This window comes from Cyphomyrmex costatus, unplaced genomic scaffold, assembly GCF_001594065.2.
Source record: "Cyphomyrmex costatus isolate MS0001 unplaced genomic scaffold, Ccosl1.0 scaffold6, whole genome shotgun sequence".
NCBI lineage: Eukaryota > Metazoa > Arthropoda > Insecta > Hymenoptera > Formicidae > Cyphomyrmex > Cyphomyrmex costatus.
In genome coordinates, this window is record NW_017280155.1 from 17,878 (window position 1) to 40,085 (window position 22,208).

At 36.9% G+C, this 22,208-nt stretch overlaps 1 protein-coding gene across 1 annotated transcript; it reads right to left on the reverse strand.

The window, feature by feature from the left end:
* Positions 1-4,084: 4,084 nt before the first annotated feature.
* Positions 4,085-19,740, reverse strand: CAH1 (carbonic anhydrase 1). The gene is made up of 7 exons (XM_018546873.1): positions 19,277-19,740; positions 12,968-13,168; positions 11,061-11,182; positions 9,204-9,299; positions 7,897-8,011; positions 5,191-5,369; positions 4,085-4,669 (listed from the first exon to the last, which is right to left on the reverse strand). Exons 1-7 carry the CDS (start codon positions 19,311-19,313, stop codon positions 4,601-4,603), a joined length of 819 nt encoding a protein of 272 aa, XP_018402375.1. The 5' UTR covers positions 19,314-19,740; the 3' UTR covers positions 4,085-4,600.
* Positions 19,741-22,208: the final 2,468 nt, after the last annotated feature.

Below are 22,208 nucleotides of genomic sequence, written 5' to 3' on the forward strand. Positions count from 1 at the left end.
TTCATTTAATGAACCTTTTTTATTTCTTGAACAGTCTCGTAAATATGACGTGATGATTTAACGATAATAATAACTGTGAAATAAGAAATTTTTATCTGAACGCAAGTTTCATCGCTTCTCTTTGTGGTGATTAAATCTTCATCCAATAATTCCAACTAAATTTACGCAAAGTATACAAAACGATTTGTGAAACTTATGCGCTTTTTTATGCATTATATTTAATTTTGATAAGAAAATTGATCATGCCAACGATTGTTGTTGCAAGTAACCAGTTAACGATCACCGGTTACCAGCGATAGTTATATACTGAGAAATTCTCATGATCTCCATGTTGATCCTCTGTAGATACACAAGAAACTTACAGTTTGAAAGGTATACTATTATTTGTAGCAAGAATTTCATTTCATTTCATATAGATGCCGGTATCGATTTTTTATTCTTAAATGCAGACATATTTTCTAGATTTTCATTATCAATAGATCATTTATATCCTGGATTAATTTTCATTATCTTTCCAAGTATACAAAAATTAAGTCTTTTATATATATACACTTTACATTTTTAGAACGTCGTACTTATTCTCGAAAATATTGCACACGAAAAAATATAGCATACTTTACGTATATTCTAGATTTTTCATTATTTTCAGTATTTCCATTGCAATATTTTTCAAAAATAAGAATCCAGTTCGCAATTAAAAAATATTTACCACAAAACCCATGAAAATATTTAAAAATATTTTCAACACCGCTTTAACCATTCCGATAATATCGTTGTATCTTTATTATTGCACAATGCGTCAATCGCGTGATTGAAAATAATTTATTCGTAACGCATTGAAAGTTGCATACAATGTCTATAAGAACTGGTATGCAAACTCAAGATATTACGAAATGTATAATTGTGAATTGCATCGAAATGGCGCATCTTGCTGTTACGGGGCGGCACTTCTCTAAGCTGTTAACGCATTTCTTAACAGCTGACAATTGACGTCAATTACCAGCTTTGTACCAGCAATTTATACGTATTGATATTAAAGCCACGATTTGAAGGTAACAAAAGGAATAGAAAATTATTGATGATACCTCTCTAATAGTAATATATAATATTAACTGTTTGTACTTTTTTTAATCCTCTCCCGGCGGACGCCTGGTTGGCGTGCATGTTAATTGTAATGTTATATTGTTGAGTAGGACATTACAACTAACATGTACGTTATATATAATTTGATGTTTGTTGTATATAATAAACTTAGATTTTTTAATTAATTGTAAGTTGAAATAACCTCGTCTGTGATTTCTTTACAGACATTATCAATCTCAACAATTTACGTAATAAATATTTATCGTTGAAAATGAATTATATACCTTCATCTCTCAATGCTTTTCTCTTAAACAAAATAATATTCGGAACCTGATACGGAAGGCGGCGACGGACCTAAGCTTGTTTAACTACCACAAGTGTGCGGTATGGTTCAACAATGCATCGGCATATCGTCAAATGCACTGACCGGTTCCGAGAGCGCCGAGACTACGCAAGACGACTACACGACGAGATCTCAACGCTAAAGCGAGTGTGAAGAGATCCAAATTTACAATAGTTTATCAGAATCGGTTTATCTGAAACAAAATTAATGATTAAAAACTTAAAAAGTATCTGATTGGAGAAACTCGAGTTTTTAAAACCTCAAACGAGTTGCATTAAGAGATAATTCGGATTCCTGTGTTTCAATCACTTGTTACATTATAGTGATTGTGCCACTTTATTGATGCAGCGTGCGAGACGTAATCCCATATAGCTCCGGGGCGTTATGGAGTTTCAAGGAATCGCAGGTGAGGTCTCTGTTGTTTCCACGCGCATTACATCTCCTATATACGAGTTTCCTCCTCACGTCCGGCGTCCCTTGAAACTGGTCCTGACCGTGAGTACCAAAGTCAGAGCGGTCGCTGGCCTTGTATCCTTTCGTACAGACGTATCTCGGAATAGTCTCGCTCGATTTCCAGAGCGAGCACTCATTTTCGAGCGAAAGGAACATTTGCAATAAGAGTAACAGAAAGTACGCCGAATATTACCGTACGAAAGCAAATAAAACGGTACTTTATTATTCTTTCTTTCTCTCTCTCTCTCTCTCTTTCTTTCTATCACAGTTGAGACTACAAGTACATATCATATCATATCTCACATCACCAACAATGGTTAGAATGTACATATATATATGTATAATATATATATATATATAGCAAACAAATAAAAGTAAACGAACAAAATATCGTTGCGACGAAAGAAGACGTTATCTTACAGTTTATAGAAAGAACGAATGAGCGATTCCTGAGAGCATGCATGCGATAAAATGTCCAAAGTGATGAGCATAATAAGAGACAATTAGATAATATATTCAATATATCGCAAAATAATATAATACGTAAAATTCGCCAATATATGGCACTAAATAATATTTATGACTATCTATTTCAAGCGACTGTTGACGCTCGAGATTTGGCGACGCACAATTTATTTTATTTTAATTCATTTTCTCGCGTTCATATTATGTTAGAAACATTTTTATTAAACAATTTTGTCAGAAAAAATTCACGTTAAATTAAGAAAGTATTTTATGAGAAAAAACTCAAATTATAAAAAAATCTTTAAAAGTAACATCTTTTTACAAAAAAAAATAAATTCCGTAATTTTAGCACACAATTTCTTTTTTTTAAATAATTTTAAGGATTTTCTTTACCTCGGTTATCTCATAGAATTAATTGGTTTGATTTTTGAGAAGCTCATTTTAGATTAGAACATGTCGCGCTACATACCGAAGAAGTTCGATCCGCGAAACAACGATACCTCGCACTTGTTGCTCGACGCGCGACAAACTTTGATTATATCGCGTGAATATTTCGACAGAGAGCAAACTACGCTAAGCGCATAAGGCTTGAATGAAGCCGTACGATGCTTCCCGAGGGTCTTGCCCTTGTCTCGCGCGTCAACAGTAACATACACGATTTATAAATACGATGCTATAAACAGCTATCTCTTTTATACGTCGCGCAGTAACAGCATCCAAGATATATATCGTTGTACCTACAGCCACTTAAAGACGGTACCTCGCGGATGGATCGATCCGAACAGAATTTTCATCGCACGATTCGTATTATATACATACACAAAAAATTCATGATTCGTTATTAATACCTATCGATCTAACATGTATAATGCGATAATGAGACTTACTGCACAACGAAAATAATCGCGCCGTGTCGCAATTATCGTTATATTTCACTTTATCTGCACCGTTAACGCGTTTATACGATACAAGCACGAATATTCTCAGAATTCCACGTATGTCAGTAGCGGTTTCTAATTAATTAACGAGAAAGCGATATTCTCCGTACGCGTATAAGAGCGGATATTCTAGCGTTGTTAGTCTACTTTTCACTCGCCATTGCTCTGGATTAAAATGAAACGCACACGCTTTGTGCATATATACTATATATCAGCCATTACTACGGTGTCCTTGACTGAACGAGCTTCTTCTGTTGAAAACACTCGATAAGATTAAAAACCCATCTGACGTTCTGCATTAATGGTTCAAGACAATCACGTTTGAGAAAAGGATGAGTTGGATAATTATCGCATAAAAGCCAATTCAAATTAGCAGCTTATTATCTATCTTAGAGACACAACATCCACACAAATATTCTATTATAAAAATAATAGAGTCCATAGATTGTGTTTCTGAATGTGTTAAAAAGTCAATGATTATTTTTCATTGCCTCTTATACAGAGTAATAAATGTTTTTTTGTTTCTTTTCAACGCAAGTTCTTCTAGGATACACTGAAATAAAATACTAAATTTTAATAAATATTCGTTTAAATAGTTTTAAGTAAATATTTACTAAATATAAACTTATAGATATTTATTTGATATAAAAATTGTTAATTTGATTAACTATATAATTTTTTATTGAGTAAATATTTATTACTGTAAGTAAATGTTTACTATTCAAAGAAATATGTATTAAGATTTAGTAAAATTTCTTCAGTTTATCTTATTGTATTTAGATAAGCACACATAAATCTCGGTGAAAGTTAGATGCGCTATATGAATGAAGATACGAATTATTTACGTGAAATTTACCATTTTTGCAGAGTAATAAGTGTTCTGTAAACAGCACTTTGCGTGGATGCGTCTGCTCGAATTTGTAGGAATTCTGCGACAACGGTTAGATTTTAAAACTTATATATTTATTGTTAGCGCGTTAAATATAACAAGAGAGTATGCGGAGCGCTAAAGCTACCAAATATTCTTGATACGTTTCCGCCCGCGACAGGAATTTCCTGCTTGCAACGGAAGTCTCTGTCAGCGATGGAGTCAATTACGAGAAAGCAACGAGGCCTAGCAGACCGCACCTCGCGTTTCGAGAGGCGAGTCTTCGTTGATTAATCGAAAGGCACGCTGCGGTTCGTTAGCGGCTACATCGGTTGTCGCTACGGGATCGATGATTCAGAAAAAGAACGCAGAGAAAATCGAAAATCATCCGGTCTTCTGTCTCTTTCTGTCTCTCTCGTCTCTTCTTATCTTCCGAGCGGGGGCCGACCCTCAGAAACTGCCACACTCTCGCAATACGCGATTTCCTAGTGGCAACGGTGGACGGAAGTTGTTGATCACCTGCAAAGTGTCAGAGAAGAAAAAAAAAAGATCGGGATTATATAAAAACGAGGGCGTGTCGCGGTGCTTCGTCGATTCGAAATATTACATATTCCCGCTGGTCGCCGAGACGACGACGCGACGCGGTGGTCGCGGTCGTCGACGTCTAAGGCGTTCTGAACGCCTAAAAATAGCCGTCAGTGCAGTATTCGCCGTATAGCGAGCGAAAGAGGAAGAAAAAAGAGAAAACGTCGATTCGCTACGACGATATGCATCTCTTGCGGCTGGAAAATGGTAATCGCGTCGCCGCAGAGGCGTTCGCCGTGTCATGTTGATCGCCAATCGGGATTCATTTATCATACCAGGTAAAGGATATATGTCGAGAGGAACGTTACAGGGAATTCTCGAAATCGTTTTAGATAAGAGACAGACGACAAGCGGTCGCACTTGGCGATTTCCGAGGGTTGATCGGAGAATAAAAGGAAATAGCGTCGCGGAAAACGGGGAGGTGCGATAATTCCTCTGTGACATTTCTCACTTACCACCCCGTGATTCTCGTGGCAAGGACACTCCTCGCCACGTGGGAACTTTCGCAGATTGCGGAAGATGTTGAGTTGATGATGGGACACCTCGATGTATTTTTTAAAGAGGATCCAAGTGACGCTCTCGTTGCACGGCGGCGTCGTCAGTGAGCCCAAATACGTCCAGTATCCATTGTCATCTAAACCAGAGAATTGAAACGGTTTTTTTGCGGAAAATTAAAATAAAAGTAAAACGAAAGGAAATTTACAAACTAATGGCTAAAGAGACATACAGAGGTGCGATTGCTTAAATCAGCGATAACATGCTGTTAAAGCTAGCGTGACACAAATTATACAATATTACTTGATCGCGTTTGTATTTATCTTCCAATGTGACAGTAAAATTAATATTGAAATACGTATCGAATTTCGTCGAATTAAAAATCCAATTATATCTCGCAAACGTTATTTTTGTGATAATGTCTTTCCAGTTGAAACATTTCCTCTCTTCCACTTATATCATCTTGTGTGGGTCGTACAAATCGGAATAATGGAAGAAATAACTCAAAAAATGAAATTATACGATTTGATTAATGTACTGAAGAAGCATATTTTGTGTAAGTGCGAATCTTCTATTAGTCTTATCTTTCGGTGTCATCAATAATACTCGAGCGACATTACTCGACTTACGAAATAGTATATCAATAAATAACAAGGACACTACTAGGTGAATATCTGAATGAGATCTGCATATGTACGATAATTGAAATATTTCCACAACACATGTCGCTTACGAAAGATAACTAACAATTAATAAACAAATTGTGAAGCTACTACATTAACTCTAATATTTGTGCGCATATAGATAGACATGTACAAAGAAATACGTATACAGTAAAATAAGAAACTTCAATAAAATGAAATAAATTGATATAGATTCCACAATGCAAAACAGCTATTCCTCACGAAAATAAATTCTTTTTATATCAGGAAAAAAACCAATTACTGCGCTACGTCGTCACACGTCATGCCAATCATCCTGTGACATGTGTTCATCCCGACCGTGCGGCATGCAAGACTTTGGAAAATTGGAGGCTCCTTGAGAATTGCCTTGAGAAGACATATACGATAGATCGAGGCTTTTCTCATATTTTTTCCTAAGGTGTTGCTGAAAATCGGGAGCCCCACGCTCGAGCGCGCAGCATCTCAAGTTTCTCTCTCATTTTCTCGCATGAATTAGTCCAAGGCGATACGAACCTTGGAAGTCCCATTTGTTCTCGTGGCGTGGTATGATTCGGTCGGCCCAGCGCATGCACGGATTCACGCATCTCTGATGCGTGCCGGCCCGTCCGCCGCGCACTGTGCGTGCCGTGCGAAGCGAGAGCATATGCGAGAGAAATTTCGTTAGTCGATGAGTTAATGCAGAGGCACGTGCCAAGTAATTGTTAACGAGATGCTAACGACGGTTTCTATCATCTCAGAAACGATGGTTCTACTTTGGCACTGTTTAGTGTTTTGCTCGAGCTTTGGCTGCGATGAGCCACAGGAAACATTGTAAATATACATTATACATATATATATATAATATGCAATACAAAAATATTACATATTATTGTAGGTGTTTTATATTATATAGTTAAAAATAGAGGGTATAATATCCACTGGTCGCAACACCTGTTTCACTCTGCAAAAATATGCGAATTTCAAGATATGGAATAACTTGGTCAAAAATTATTGTATCGAGATGCTTAAAAAAGCATTTTGCAGCTTGGAACCTCTACTTTTTCGGATCGCTACTTTAAAAAGCAGTCTCACGGAGATTTGACAAAGTTACACAAATAAAGATGTATCAGATTTCAAAATTTTTTTACGAAATTTGCGGAATTCCACGGGGCAGATTAAAAATTGTGCACAAATGCGATTATGCGATTACATATCATTCAAAAGAGCGAATTTTTAATTTGCTTTTTTACGAAGCTCCGTACGATTTTTTTTTCACCGTTGAGTTATTCAACGTTGAAGCAAAAATGACCCTTTTTGTTCAACGTTGAATAACTCGATGAAAAAAATCGTACATAGATCGGTAAAAGATCAAATTAAAGGTAAAGATTCATTCTTTCAAAAGCTGTAAACCACATTTGTGCACATTTTTAGTTCGTACCGTGGAAATTCTCAAATTTCGTAAAAATGTTTTATGTTTGACATATTTTTATTTGTGTAACTTCACGAAATAGCAGTAAGAACGTTTGTTTAAGTACCGGTCTGAAAAGTAAAGATTTCATGCTTTAAAATGCTTTTTTAAACATCACGATACGATAATTCTTGACCAAGTTATTCTATCTTGAAATTTACCTATTTTTGTAGGATAAAACAGGTGTTAATTTTGTTGGCCAGTGTATATAAATGTGTATTATATATTTATATAGATGAATTAAAGACAGGTGAGATAAAAAGAACTTTACTTGACTAATTTCTGAGTTCGCAGTCCATCGGAGCTGTTTTTTGTTCAAATTAATTAATAAGTTAGGTTAACTACAGACTATGTTAAGATTGATTCGATTAGCTTGCGCAAACAGATTTAAGCTACAATTGAATATTACAGGAGAAACAACAAGACATGTATATATCACGAACACTATATGCATCGACGAGTAGACCAATAGACGGAATATTTGATCAAAGATACGATCACCAAATTACCCAGGCGATTATTCGGTCGTAACTTACCAGGAAGAAGTTTGCCGGGATCGATAGGTTCCGTAATTTCCACAACCTCGTCCTTGTGCGAGACGTACGGCAACAGTCGCGCAATCTTGTCCATTTCTTCATGAGTCTTGCCGACCTAGAAGCAAATCTCTTTCACTCTTCTTTCCTTTCGATTGTAACGACACGCTTTTTCACGTGTGGCTGAGACATAATCAAGCCATTCTCTCTCTAACAAACTATTCTCAATTAAATGTTCCGATCGAAAAAGAACATTAAAATTTAGCAATAATATACTTAAGAATTTATTGCGAAGTTAATATAATAGATCCCCTTATCGAATATTTTTAAGTAGCGACCGTAATGACCGCAAAGTGGTACGAGGAACAAATAAGTGCGATAAAAACGCTCGACATTGAGCCGTTGATTACGTAATGTAATTTTTAGAATTGTGTCTGGTGCATTGTCACCGCGTGGCACATAAATTTTCTTCGATACATGTGTTTTCCTTACGTTTTTTTATGCAACCTGGACATATTTCGAAGCTGTTACATAATCGCACGATATGCACGAATCTCGCGCGAAGAAAGCTCGCTCCGCGAGTTCTTCCTGCTCTCCGAGGTTCGTCGCGTCCATTCTTGTAACGCAATGTCGTATCGGCGAGAAGTGTATCATTTGCACGAATAGAATTTCGCAATTGCGACCCTCGCATGAGATATCGCGAGCCGCGCAGCTGCAACCTAAATATTAGACACACAAAGCGCTGTGCAAAGCGGAAGAGGGTAATTGCTGTTGCACGCGATCGAGATATTCTTTCGCCACAAAACGAAATGCAAACGATAGTCCGACGAAAAGGTGCATTTGCGTGTCTCGTTTCGAGTCCGATACGGCGTAATTATGTCCATGTTTATATAATCGACCATTGACGATCGACGGTGACACCTCCATACTACTTCCACAGGGATTCTGCTTGTGCAGCTTATGTCTTATATAAAAAGCTTAAATGTGTGACTATAGATAGACTCATATATAAACGAATTAGAATCCCGAGTGGAAAAGGTGTGGCTTCTGTGGACATACTTGTATGATATTTGACGAATTAACGTATTAAATATTTCAGTTCCATAGAGACAACTAAGATAAAAAAAGAATATGACTTTTTAATTTTTAGTACATATATTAGTGTGAATAAATTAGAATAGAGATCTAATTAGATTTATTATAATACAAGGAAAATGATGTTAAGTATATAAATTATTTTTAATAATTATAATCAATGCGTGCAATTAATTACAATTTTATCTAATAAAATACAAGGGTAGTCTACAAACCTTAAGAAAGACACCTAGAACGGCCAGACCGTCAGAGGCTTTCGCGGCTTCGGCGAAGGTCTTGTATTTGCTGGTATTCCAGTGCACAAGATGTAACTGAAAGCAACGTTTTTACCCTCCAATGAATCTAAATCTATTAAGTCTAATAGCAGACAATCAGGGAGGAGCGGAATGGCAGGTTGACTGGAGCTATAACGAGTACTTAATCCCTCCAAATAGCCAATTAAGAAATGTCAATTTCTGTATTCGTATCGTATAGAAAGATGATTATTAATGATATCTTGTCTGTTTCGATTGCCCCGAACACATTCTGTAAAATATTCTTCTTGACCGCGATTTACATCACTCGATCGCAAAGAAACTCCATCAATAAATGATAATTGCATTTGACGGATAGTCGTTAGAGAAATTATGTAATCAGTGCGGTAACTGGAAGCTCTTTTTTGAAATCCCGCGGATATCCGATCGACCCGGTTTCCCAGATACGGGATTGCCACGAGGGGATATAGAGTCTCGCGGTAAAAGGAACGTTGCGCGTCGCAACATTTCCCCACTCGGAAGGAGTGCATCCAAATGAAAGAAGGACGTGCGCAGTATTTAAATGTAAAGTCATTACGATAGTCAACTGATTCGCTAATGCGTTTAAGACTGAATCGTTTAAATTGCATTCGGACCGGGAAGTCGCCTGTTTAAACAGCGCATTGATTTTCAAAAGAAGTCGCGGTTGTTCAGAATAGGAGTCTGAATTCATATCCAAGACGCATAATTTTAAACGTGCTTTGTTCATCGACGATTATATTATTGCATACATCGTATATCAAAGAAATTTTCCATACATCAACAAGTTATCAATATTTTCTTGATCTTTTCTGGTAGCACGGTGTCAAGTTGAAGTCAACTATTTATAATAGATTAAAGACTCGATTACATAATCGATAGCAACTTTATCGCGAGTTGAGCAAAACAAACGTATTTTACGCTGGTAAGATAAGTGAGCAAGAGGGGGCAAGCTTCCGGGAAAATAGATAGGCCCCTGCGAATCATATCGGGAAGAGTGTTCAGGAAATACGCAATTTTCTGTCGGCTGATGATTATTAGTATCCTTTTCATAATTCACAAGTGGGTGTTTTTTCACCTTCAAGAATTCCTTCGATGTCTACCGCGCGCACACCTCGTTACGCGAGTCAACTATTATTCGCGCACACGAGTGGCAGTTTCGATGATAATGTTCATTATCGTTTCACCTCCGTGCGCGTTTGTTATTTTTTTCTTTAGTCGCGCAAACCGATAAAAGCGCGGCTTTGTGGTAAGCTGCACGTACAGCTGCCAGAACATAAAAAAAACCTTTGACACATCATTGGCATTCTATCAATGCGACGTATATATACGACGATAATAGCGTATATTATTTATGAGATAAATGAGACGCCCGCGTAATTATATTATTAATGTATGTCTGTTGGTAATTAACGTCTCTCTCTCTGTACCACACTTCATCAAGTTTTATTTATATCCGCAAAAAAAGAGCCATTATTTCGCATCGCTCATAACAGTGTTTGTGGGCGACTAATAACTAAGACTAGAGCCTCGGTTTATGCTCGGTAAAATGATCGCGCTAATAAATTGCACACGGCGGTGGACAAGGTCGATGCCATAAGCTCCTCCGTCGATGATCGCAAACAGAGTGAATCATACTGGATGTGACTGGATTGCTAACAAACTACTTTGGCTATCAAATGGGATAATTATACATTCGTCATTTTTAAATCGTTAAAATCTTGTTAGCCAAGTGAACGATTCCAAGGGCGCGAATAAAAGCGACACTTTGTGCAGGGAAGAGATAATAATATTCTATACTTCTCCAGCGAAGGCTTGTCCGTCGACCGTATGTTCAGATCCCCTGGAATCGCTGCATCCCCAGTGACAGTGATACTGCTCTAATTTGTAGACATCGTCCATCAGCGGTCCGCCGCTCAAAACTGTCGACAACGAAAAAATCGATATAATATTAGATGACATGTACGATACGGTAATATACTGCGAGATAAGATGCAAATGAATGGGTAAACGTCTAAATTGGGTCCACGTGAACGTGGAAATTTTCGGAGCACGATTTTGCCGGAGTCACGAACGGACGTAACTCGGGCACAGACCGCTTTATTACAGGATACGCTTGATTAGCCAAACCACACTGACGGGAGCTATATAACGAGAGAAGATCATTGCATTTATACACCGCGTGACTTATTTGCGTCACGACGTCATATTTTATTATTTTGTGTCTCGACTCTGTTTATACTAGGATAAATTCTTAGAGAAAATTCGGAGCGCCAAGTCTACGTTCTCTCTCGCGGAATTTTCCGGGTATACGTGCGAGACTCTAAAATTATTGTGCACACAGCAGGCATGGAAACTTTCATGTAAACTCTAACTAAAAGTTATTTCAGATCTGAAAAGAATAAAAAACATGTTGCTTCAACAAAATTTTATTTTTTATAATTAGTATTGTTATTCTCTCTCTCTCTTATTTTGCAGTAAATATGCAATTTGAAATAATATTGGTAATTTTTGAGAAAGGTCTCCTCTCTATACGGAGTGACATATCGTGACTTTAATATCGCAACATCTATCTATCTATTGTTTTGTGTCACATATTGTTGTATAGAATGTTCTGCTCCGCTTCGTGCACACCACATATGAATACACATAATGCGCCACGGCACGGTCGTCCTCATTTCGAATACGCCCCGAGCACTCGGCGAAGGTAAAAGCCCTCCCTAAGTGGCACGAAGTCGAAACCTTTGTAACGAGATCGAGTATTCGCGCGCGAGAATTCCTCCCCCGTAGCAGCATATAATTTCGGAATACATAACACCGTGACAAAACGAATAACATCGCGTTCGTTCCTTATGTAAGGTGCATGATGCACGAAATTAATAAAAAGCATTTATGTAACTTATTCGTGCGGAAAGAGAACTCCTTTATCCGCAAAAGCTGCGGATTTAACGCGGCTTTAATCGTACGGCACGGTACATTCGCCACCGTTGCCAACACGTTAATGTTTACAGAAGTGCGCTTAAGATGGAATGCGAGGCCGAGTATCACGAACACAATCATCTAAAATTATATCGAATCACTCCATCACAGGATTACAAACATCGCTACGCGGCGGTTTCTCAACGCGCCGCAGTCACGATGATCTGCAATTTAAAGTCTAGATCGCAGCTCCGGATTACAAAAAAATATGTTGTTTGACGATCGTCATCGATTGTTGTTAAGGATGTATCAAGTGTATAGCACCTATATTAGCCATCAAAAAGTGACTGGAAATTGAAATGTATATCTTCCGTTATATGAAAAATGAATATTATAGATGAAACAACAGTTGAAGAAGGCAAATATTTATATTTAATTAACAATTTTGATTTAAATGAAAATTTTCTCATTTTATCTTTAAAAACATCTATTCTCATTAAAATATAATTTTTTATTCAGATTCTAAATCGCTGCGCCAAATTTTTTATATTACTTTCGAACACAATATGAAAAAATTTGTAATTTTTTAATTCTTTTATCTTGTTAAAAAATACATTCTTAAATACTCTATGTTCGTGATACTTTGAGCGATATTTTTAGACGTTGTTCACACATGTAATAAATCGTATCATATACACATTAGTCACGTCGAAGGCAAAACAGAGAAAAGTTCTATGTGAATAAAAAAGACAGAAGAAGATGTCGCGATTCTCAATCGCGATACTCACATGTGCCCTCACCATCGGTGTCCACCCGCCAACAGTAACCAGGATTGACCAGCTTCCGGGACGCTGTGGCGGGATATTTCCATCGTAGAGGTTTGCTACTTAAAGCCTCATGATCGGATTCGACTCGTTTGGTCTCGATGTTCACCGGACTTTGCCTGGAGCCGGCTGCCATGGGGAATTTCGTTACCCACGTGCTAGGTCCTACATACGCCGAAATTAAAAAAAAAAAGAAATACATTCATATTGCATTGATATTACCGTTTCCGTTAGGAAAATAAAGATCAGTGGCCGCAAACAAATTTAAACGAATCTGTCTCGGTGATAAGACGGGAATAAGATAGTTCTGTTTTTCTGTTATAATCGCTTATAATCAATCCCTGAATATAATTTTACGATAAGAATGGCACGCGTATATCGTGACAGCAAGATAGTACTACTCGGTGATATGAGCTCAAGCTCAAGCAAATGAAGAAAGTTCGCACGCCAAGCTCTTGAAACGAGAAACAAACTCTTTATCGCACGTCACGTGCTGATAATAGATTCAAGTTTGTACTTGACAAAATTTTCGTCTACATGGATTATCTTCATCACTTTAGAGTCTATTCTTTCCACGTACGCATAATGAGGATAATATTTACAGAAGCAATAACATTATTACTATTTAACGAGGCAATAAGCGACTTAAAAATAATTCAAAAAGGTTATGTCGAATTTATGTTATTACATTCGACTTAAAATGTTAATTATAAGAATTAATATCCGTGAATATTACACAGACTGAATGTCAATTTCAACAACAAAAAAATCTGATCAAGTATTATTATAATAATCTCGTGTATATCTGACGACGTGCATCACGTGTCGACACATTAATCTTTCTTTATTGGGGCATGTGATCCCAACGCTGTTTGCTTTGTAATTTATAGATGTTGAACGCGTCAATACATACAAAAGATTGGGAGAGCTAAAAAAATTAACACATGAATTAAACAAATTGATTGTCAATTAATAGGAATGATATTTGTATAACGTTCGAACCATTACTGATTTTCGCGAAATCGCATTTAATTATCAGGTCATCATGTAATATAATGTATATTTGTGCGAATCGAATAAACACACTGTATCACGTGGTGACCTCATAATTATCCGACTCAAAGTTGCGGTCAATCAATCGTCATCAAAACTCAATTAAATTCGCGGAATCATATTAATTTTGATTTGTTTCATCATATAAGCTTATAGAGTTGTATTTAAAGGAAAATAAAAGAGATTATATACATATATAACTCATACGATATAAATTATCCAAATACATATATTAGAAGATATAAAATCAGGAACACATAGAAAAAGAAAAAAAATATTAAAATTCTTAATTCTTATATTAAATAATATGATACAATTATCATAATATGATAATACCATTATGTAGCGAAATATCAGCATGCTTCTAAACACAGTCCTCGTGATAGTATATTTCAGTTTATTTATACATTTCGTTTAATCCCTTCATAAATAAAAACTTGCACCTTAGAATGAGACGAATTAGTCATTCGTGGAACGTAAGAAACCGTCCGCAGCATTGAGATTGGCGTCACGTGAATTCCCATTGAAGGATAGCTCCGCGATAGTAAAAAAGCAGCCGTTTATCCGGTTCGAACCGAAAAATACTGCATACGCACAACAATGCGAACTTGTATCGCTTGCTAGATAACTGATCGAAATGTAAATTATCAGCGGTTTGCAAACATTTGTGAGAACACTGAATGGAGATAAGTATAATCAGATAATCTAGGTATATTTTGTTATCAGTTATTCTAGGAATTATATATATATATATATATGCTCTAGATAATTGCAATCTTAAATATGCATCTAAATCATCTAAACATTTTTTTATTTAATTTATTATTTTCGAGAATATTATGATTGAACAAATTCGCGCAAGTATTCCTGTAACGCGTTAATCAATTTCATACTTGACAACATAAAGGATTGATTAGGTGGTATTAGAGGATTAAGAATATAAAAGATTCTTCATTCATTGAAAAAATTTAGTCTAATCATAATAAATAATTATTGTTCTAAATGGTGTGAAAAATTATAACATGAAATGTTACTGCCACATTGAGAGATTATCCATATTGACGCTATAGTCGACGAGTCGGCTCGAATTCTTGTTGCAGATAGTAAGAACGCTCGTTTGAAGGTTCGTTCAACCTTGCGATGCGATGATTCAACGATTCACAGGAAATATTGTAAAGTTGAATGCGGAAAACCGTGAATGCACTTGGCAAATATTTCTCTCTCTTTCTTGATATCGCAATCCTTTTGCGCCAATCAAGGAGCGCTTAGTACATTTCCTATACATATAAACACGTTTTCCACATATGGATTATCCTGAGAGTGTCAGCCCTCATTATCGAAGCTCGGTATTAAAAAAATGGTTACTTAATGATATAAAGCCTTACATTCCGTCATATGTCATTCTGCGATACGTCATACGCGATATTTATTTAGATATCTTTGTCATGAGATCTCTCTTTTCTCATTACATTTTATTTATATCCTTAATGCGTGCTGTGTAGTATTATTAGAGAAAGTAAAAAAGTTATTCAATATTCACGAGTCGCGGATCAAAAGGCTGCAGCACGCGCAGGTCGATCTTCCTTTTAAACGGCGACTCGTAAGCGAATATTAATGTTGCTTTAAAATACACGGCATATTTAACCGTTAAAAAAAGAGAAGGAATAATCAACTTGGTTGATATATTAACGAATGCAATGTGCAAATAAGTCATTGTTAGTGGATTTCACCTGTGTGTGCATAATAAGCGCACGCTGGCTTAATGGCGGCCATTGGTCGGCGGGCAATTTGCAAGTAAATCGTCGCGAATGAAGACGCGAGACCGCGTAATCGTTCGCGAGAAAGATTTCTCTTGCAATTCTCCGATTGTAAACTTTCTTTATTGCTCTCTTGTCGATATTCCCACGTGTCCGATACGATATTTGCGGCACGCGATGATTCGAGTAGAAAATACGTCAATGTTCGTAATTTACGTTACATACGATATACAATCGTGAAACATCATCACACGTAATACATAAATGATACAACACAAAACGCACAAGAGATGATCTCCTCTATAAAGGTGTACCTCGCTACGTAACTCGCAAAACTGTTCGCAAATGCTGACGCAGAATGATGATTACCGCACGCAAGATACATTCAGATAAAAATAACCAATTGTACGCAAAGAAAAAACAAACGCTAATCTTGATTCTGTGTATCCGCATTTATGAACTACGTCTTTGCAAATTATGTAGAAACACCTTGAAAGAAATTAATCCTCGCAGAATCGCTTTTAGGGGTTTGATTGTGTATGTCACACAACATGATGAAAATTACACAACTGAGCGAATTTACCAGAATATTTATAGTTTTATTGATCAACACCTACTCTCTAAATTCTTTGGAGTGGAATTTTATTCTGAGGTAAAAATTAAGTTAGAAAGAGAGTGGCTTTTCAATTTTCAATCTAAGAGTGAGATTTCGTTTGTCCATGTGACAATTTACTCGAAAAGTTTTAGAGAGTAGTGATTTGCTGATTTTTGTAATTTTCGAGCTGTACAACCGCCGAGTTTATAAAAATTCTAGATCATACCTGTAGGTGTTGGAGACTTGGCGTTGCCCGAATAGAACTTTCTTTTTTTAATTCTTAACGTAACAATGATAGTATACTTTCTATTTTTATCCCGGATATGGAACTCGATTGAAATCTCAGTCGCTTCGGCGACAACTTAAATCAATAGGAAGTATAGCTTGTGGTATTGTATAACACATTGAGAGATCTCTTATATAAAAACCATCGATTTTTATTAATTTTTGGACTTTATCTCTGTTCTTTTTCTAAAAAAAAAAAAATTTATTTTGATTTCGACTCGAATATGACGCGCGTGTTAATTATTAGAACTTGCACAATATCTTCCTGAGTCGTACTTGTCAGTTCCTACGTTCGTACATCGTTTACAATTATCTCATATATATGCTAATTAACTAAGATAGAATATCTGTCTTCTTCATTCACTTACAAGCATGATCGAAACCGACGTTCCGGTACCTGTTAGGCAAACGGGTACGCAAATAAGATCGTCGTTACGCGATTTCGTGCATCGGCCTCGATTACTCAAAATCCGAAGAAAATCTGCATTGAACGTAATTTCATTTCCAACATCGTATAGCGTTCTGAAGATATACAGAACAGAATTAGAATCAAGGGTGTACATTCTACGCATTGGCAATCGGCCGGGCCATTCGAAATTCTTCGATCTACGAATCGCGAGCCAAGATAAATCCGCTTGGAAAACAAATAAAACGATCCTACTCGGCAGCGGGATCCGCAGCGGCAGCCCGCAATTACACGAACAGTGTCGGCGCGCGGCGGCGGATTCTTCCAAAATAATTAATGACAGCTGAATGCATCGATCAATTTCAAGCAAACGAGCCTCTCGCGGTCACGACTGTTGCCGCGCCACGCGCCTGTTTAAACAACCAACGACTTAATCATCCCTCTCTCGTTTTGGCCGATCCCTGAAAATTCATATACGTCGCGGATTCTCTCAGCAAGCTTCACTGCCCAGCTCTGCCGCTGACGCTCGTACGGCGCGCACAATCGGCTGAAAGATAGCGCTGACAAATTGACTCGAGATTAAGGGCGTTTCGGGGGCATGCACGGCAACCCCGGTCGGCGGAACAAAGTGAAACTGGGTCTGCGACCCCCTCCGACTTTCGGTGTGCGTGCCCGTCCGTGCGGCACACGTATATATATGCACGCCTGTACTTGCCCGCGCGCGGGAACGCGGGTGCATCGGCCTACGGCACTACGGAAGAAAACTATTGATTTTCATTTACCCCGCGGAGTCGTGCCCCGTGTTTCACGAAGGCTGCGAGGAAAGAAGCACCCCTCTCGGTCGCTTGGCACGACCCGTTCGCCCTGCATTCGAACGGGAAGACAATGGCCCCGGGTCAGTGAGCCTGCGGTGCCATCCGGAAACCGAGACGAAAATCGAGCGAATGTAAAAGGAAGGAGGGACGAAATCAACTTTCTAGCAGGGCTTTCCCTACCTCGACATGCGTTCCGAGACTACAGGTGACTAACGTATGAGCACGTTCTGCAGAGATACATCAATTAAAATTGATGAAGGATCTATAAAATGTATATCGTTCGATTAAGTCAATATTTATAAAGACCGTTAAAGCTAACAGTGCAGGCAGTTGTAAAAAACCAATCGAGAGTTATCGCGTGCAAATGTATCGCAGCGAAAGATTTCTAGTAAGATATTATTATTTGAAAAATTAAGGTTGGCGAAGGATCGATAAGAGAAAAACAAGCGGACGCCACGCGGCCATTATTCCAGAGAGCGGAATTTTCCCAGGATCTCAATTTGAAAAGAAAAAACTTTGCAGATACATGAAAAAGGAAGTTTACACGTGCTGCCCAGCTTTCCCAATTTCATAAAGCCCCTAATAATATATGGTTTTACAACAAAATGAAAAAGTTGACAGACCAACTTCTGAGTATTAGACATATGGAGAGAGAAAGAGTGAGAAAAGTAATAAAGAAAGTAGTGAGACCAGCAGACAAAAGTAAAAGAGAAAATCTCTATGGAATTTAACTGATGAAAGGCCAAGAAACTGGTCAGTTACGCTTATTTGTTTTGCTTGAAACGCACTCTTGACTAGCACATTTTTTTTTTTAAATTCAGTTTTACAAGCTGAAATTGCAGGCTCGCGCCGCTTTAGCAATAGGACTTTCAATTAACTGACCGCGATAGAAATTATCGCGAACGCATTCGTGGTTAATCTGAGAACGAGATACCAGCGGCTGCCAGCACTGATTGTAATGTTAAGCACAGAAATATCCTAGTTATATACATATTGAATGCACGACGATTGACAAAGTGGCTAATCAATAATTTCCATACGTTCTTATCAGATGTACGAGGAAAACGGTAAAACAGCCGGAGAGTGATTTGTAGAACGTTTCTCTATTTTATACGTAATTATATAATAGCCGTGAGAATTAATTATATCTAAGAGTCACAATTTCCTCTGAGATCTTATCCATTTTCCTCGTAATTTCTGTTCTGCATTCGCGTATTCATTTGCGATCCAAATTTGCATGAAATTTGCGAGTCATATCGCGCGATCGCGACGCAAATTCGAGTTTACGCGCAGCGAAAATCTCTATAAGCGGAGCGTAAAACTTTGAGAGAAATACTGAAAATATTTCTAATTTTTTCTTACCATTCCGAAAGTAGTCCCATTCGTCCTTCGAGCCCATATTTGTGTCCGGCTTTTGGGAGTCTACAGGAAATTGAGATCCGCGAAATTGAGGTCCAAGTAAAATCTGCACCCGCTCGTCTTGACTGCTTGCGCGTCGACTCGCGTCGATCGGCCGCACGAGCACTCGCTTCCACTGGTCACCGATGCGTCGAGGAAGCGTCGGGATCGTCTGGACGACCACGTTAGAATCACGCAACGTTTTCGAAAATGACGAGAGGCCGACGCGATTCGCGGCCTCTACAATTTTTTGATTTCGCGAAACCCGCGGGTTTCGCTAAGCTTAAAAACACGAGAAGGAAACTGCGCGGTCACCGTCGCGCGCCGTTCCTCCTCTGTACTTTCCTCGCGCGATCGCCGAAATTCCCCCTCGTCTTTCTTCTTTTCCTCTACGATCGGGAAAGCGACCGGCAAGCTACGCGTCCTACTCCGACAGCAGCAATACCGGCCGGCGCATCGGCATCGCTTTATATCGCGCGCGGTCACGTGACGTGCGGACGAGCCAGCCGCGCATGCGCCGGTAAATATTTACACGTGCGCGCTCACCACGCGTGCACATCGCACGTGCATGTAGCGACGGTACGCCGACGGATCAATAATCGATAAATAATAACTGCGCTGTGTCTTATTTATGCGAATGAGATATATAATTTTTTTCTTAGACGATTCACATTCTGCTGTTTAATATTAAACAAATCTCTCTTCAATATATTGGTACAAGGAAGCCGTTTTCCGCGTCAAGTGGATCAATCATCTCTCAGAATATTTTAATTTTCCACATAGTTCTGGGAGATAGAATTTTGTGCCAAAGGATTTTTTTTACGCTAAAAATGTTCTAGTTGACGGGAAAAATATTAATATTCCGAAAAGATTTCGTTTCCCATTGTTTATTTAACAATAAACTTTTTAAGAAATTTTTTAATAAGGCTCAATAAATTTAAAACTAATAAGGAGGAACGAGCCAATAAATTCGTTAAAATCTTTAATTTATTCTAATATAAAGTAATTTAATTGTTTATATCTCAATCAGTTTTGCAGTAAAATAATATCCTTTAACACAAAATTCTATCTCCCAGAGCAGTATCTATATGTTAAATTTAAAAAATTTCCGAAAGATAACTGATCCGCTTCACGATACTATTTTCCCGAGTAATTCTGATTCGTTAATGTTATTACGTTAATTTTAATTTTATTCGATAAATAAGATAAATTATTTTTTGGTACTGTTATCTTTAATTAAAAACTTGTATCCCACAATGCTTTAATAAAATGCATGCGAATTTTTATGCGACGTTTTTTTTTTAATACATTTTTAACCGTTTTTATTGCGGGATCAAAATAAAACAGAGCGTTGTTATTTGTATCCATATTTGATACTGTTGTAGAAAACTAATGTTTTTAACTAATGTTCAACTAATGGAGTTGTAACGATAAAAGATTAGATTGAAAATTATTCTCTTGAAAGAAAGATGTTTACCTATCTCCTTTCGCGTTTGCGATGAGTAATCTAATCACTCAAGTGGCACACTCTCTTTATCACTCGTAGATAACATCGGTTAGAGAATATATTACGTCACGAAACGTGCTGCAAGATAGAACGTCATAATTACGTTTTTAGTGTGCCAATAAAGAGAGCTACATCTCCAATAAAAATTGATGACTGCTAAAAGATTTTATTATTGAACATTAATATGCTCAGTTACTTGAAAAACGTTTCTTTGGATGCAAATTAATTTTGCATCTAGGTTTTTCTATTTTACATAAATATGCCACGAAATGTTTCTCGATTGCATTCAACGGCAGCATTTTATCTTTTTGAGTCGATCAATCCTTGAAACGCAGTAAATTGCGACGATTTCCTTTCAACATAAGACATTGTTGTAAAACTCAATTTTAAATACACGTGAGAAGCATGTAACAAAATAATAAAACAACAGTTGAAAGATATTTAAATTTCACAAACGTTACAATATTTCTATAATTTTTTGTCAAAATTTAAAATATATCATACGTATTATATTTGATTATATAATTTATAATATACTAAATGTTATATTTCATTTTTTTATCATTATATGCATATATATATATATGTATATAAAGATATAGGACATTGTGATTTGTAATACGCGAAAAATAAGAATGTAAATTCTAGAACGATAATTGTTATTTATCTTTGAACAAATAAGATGTATACCTGCTTACTTTATACTCCATTACTTCCGACAGAATTCTCGTAAACCTCTTTAAGTTCCCTTATCGTTCTTCTGTTGCAAGATGCAATCTTGTCTAAAACAATTAATATGTACTTATTATTTCGTATGATGCAAGTCAGTATACGAAGAAATATAATAAGTATACTTGTAAACTATTCTACATGTCAACACGAAATACTAACGCGTGGGACGAATAAAGAACCGTATCGCAGTCTTGAAAATCTTATATAATCATGGAAATTCGAATTACATCACGTTTAATGTGCTTTTTTGCAATCTAATCTACGAGATACCGAGTCACTTTTACGCATGGATTGGTCTTTACGAAAGCTATAAAAAAACTATTTTTCAAGTGCTAAATTTAAATGTTATTCCATGTATAAAATGTATTATAAGTGTATTATATATATACATATAATTTATATATATACATATAGTTTGAATTTAATTTAATATTTTCTATGTGATAATCATATATATATATATTATAATACATGTATAATAATTATACAGAAATGTCAAGAATTACGTAAATAACAGAAGATTTGAATAAAGTTGAAAATTAATGTCAAAGTCATTAAATGCGATTGAGTAGCAAGATTAATTATTGTCGCGTGACTGTAATTGCCTGATCGGTTATTGTGGGATTCTCGGAGATGACATCTCCAATCACGACTCAC

What these genes read in the sequence shown, in the direction of transcription:
- CAH1 (XM_018546873.1), bottom strand. Translation starts at nt 19,313, where the DNA reads ATGGGCTCGAAGGACGAATGGGACTACTTTCGGAATG. An exon ending in CACCGATGGTGAGGGCACAT is followed by an intron (nt 11,183 to 12,967) that starts GTGAGTATCGCG and finishes CGTTGTCGACAG; the next exon opens with TTTTGAGCGGCGGACCGCTG. An exon ending in TCCCGGCAAACTTCTTCCTG is followed by an intron (nt 5,370 to 7,896) that starts GTAAGTTACGAC and finishes TCTCTGGTTTAG; the next exon opens with ATGACAATGGATACTGGACG.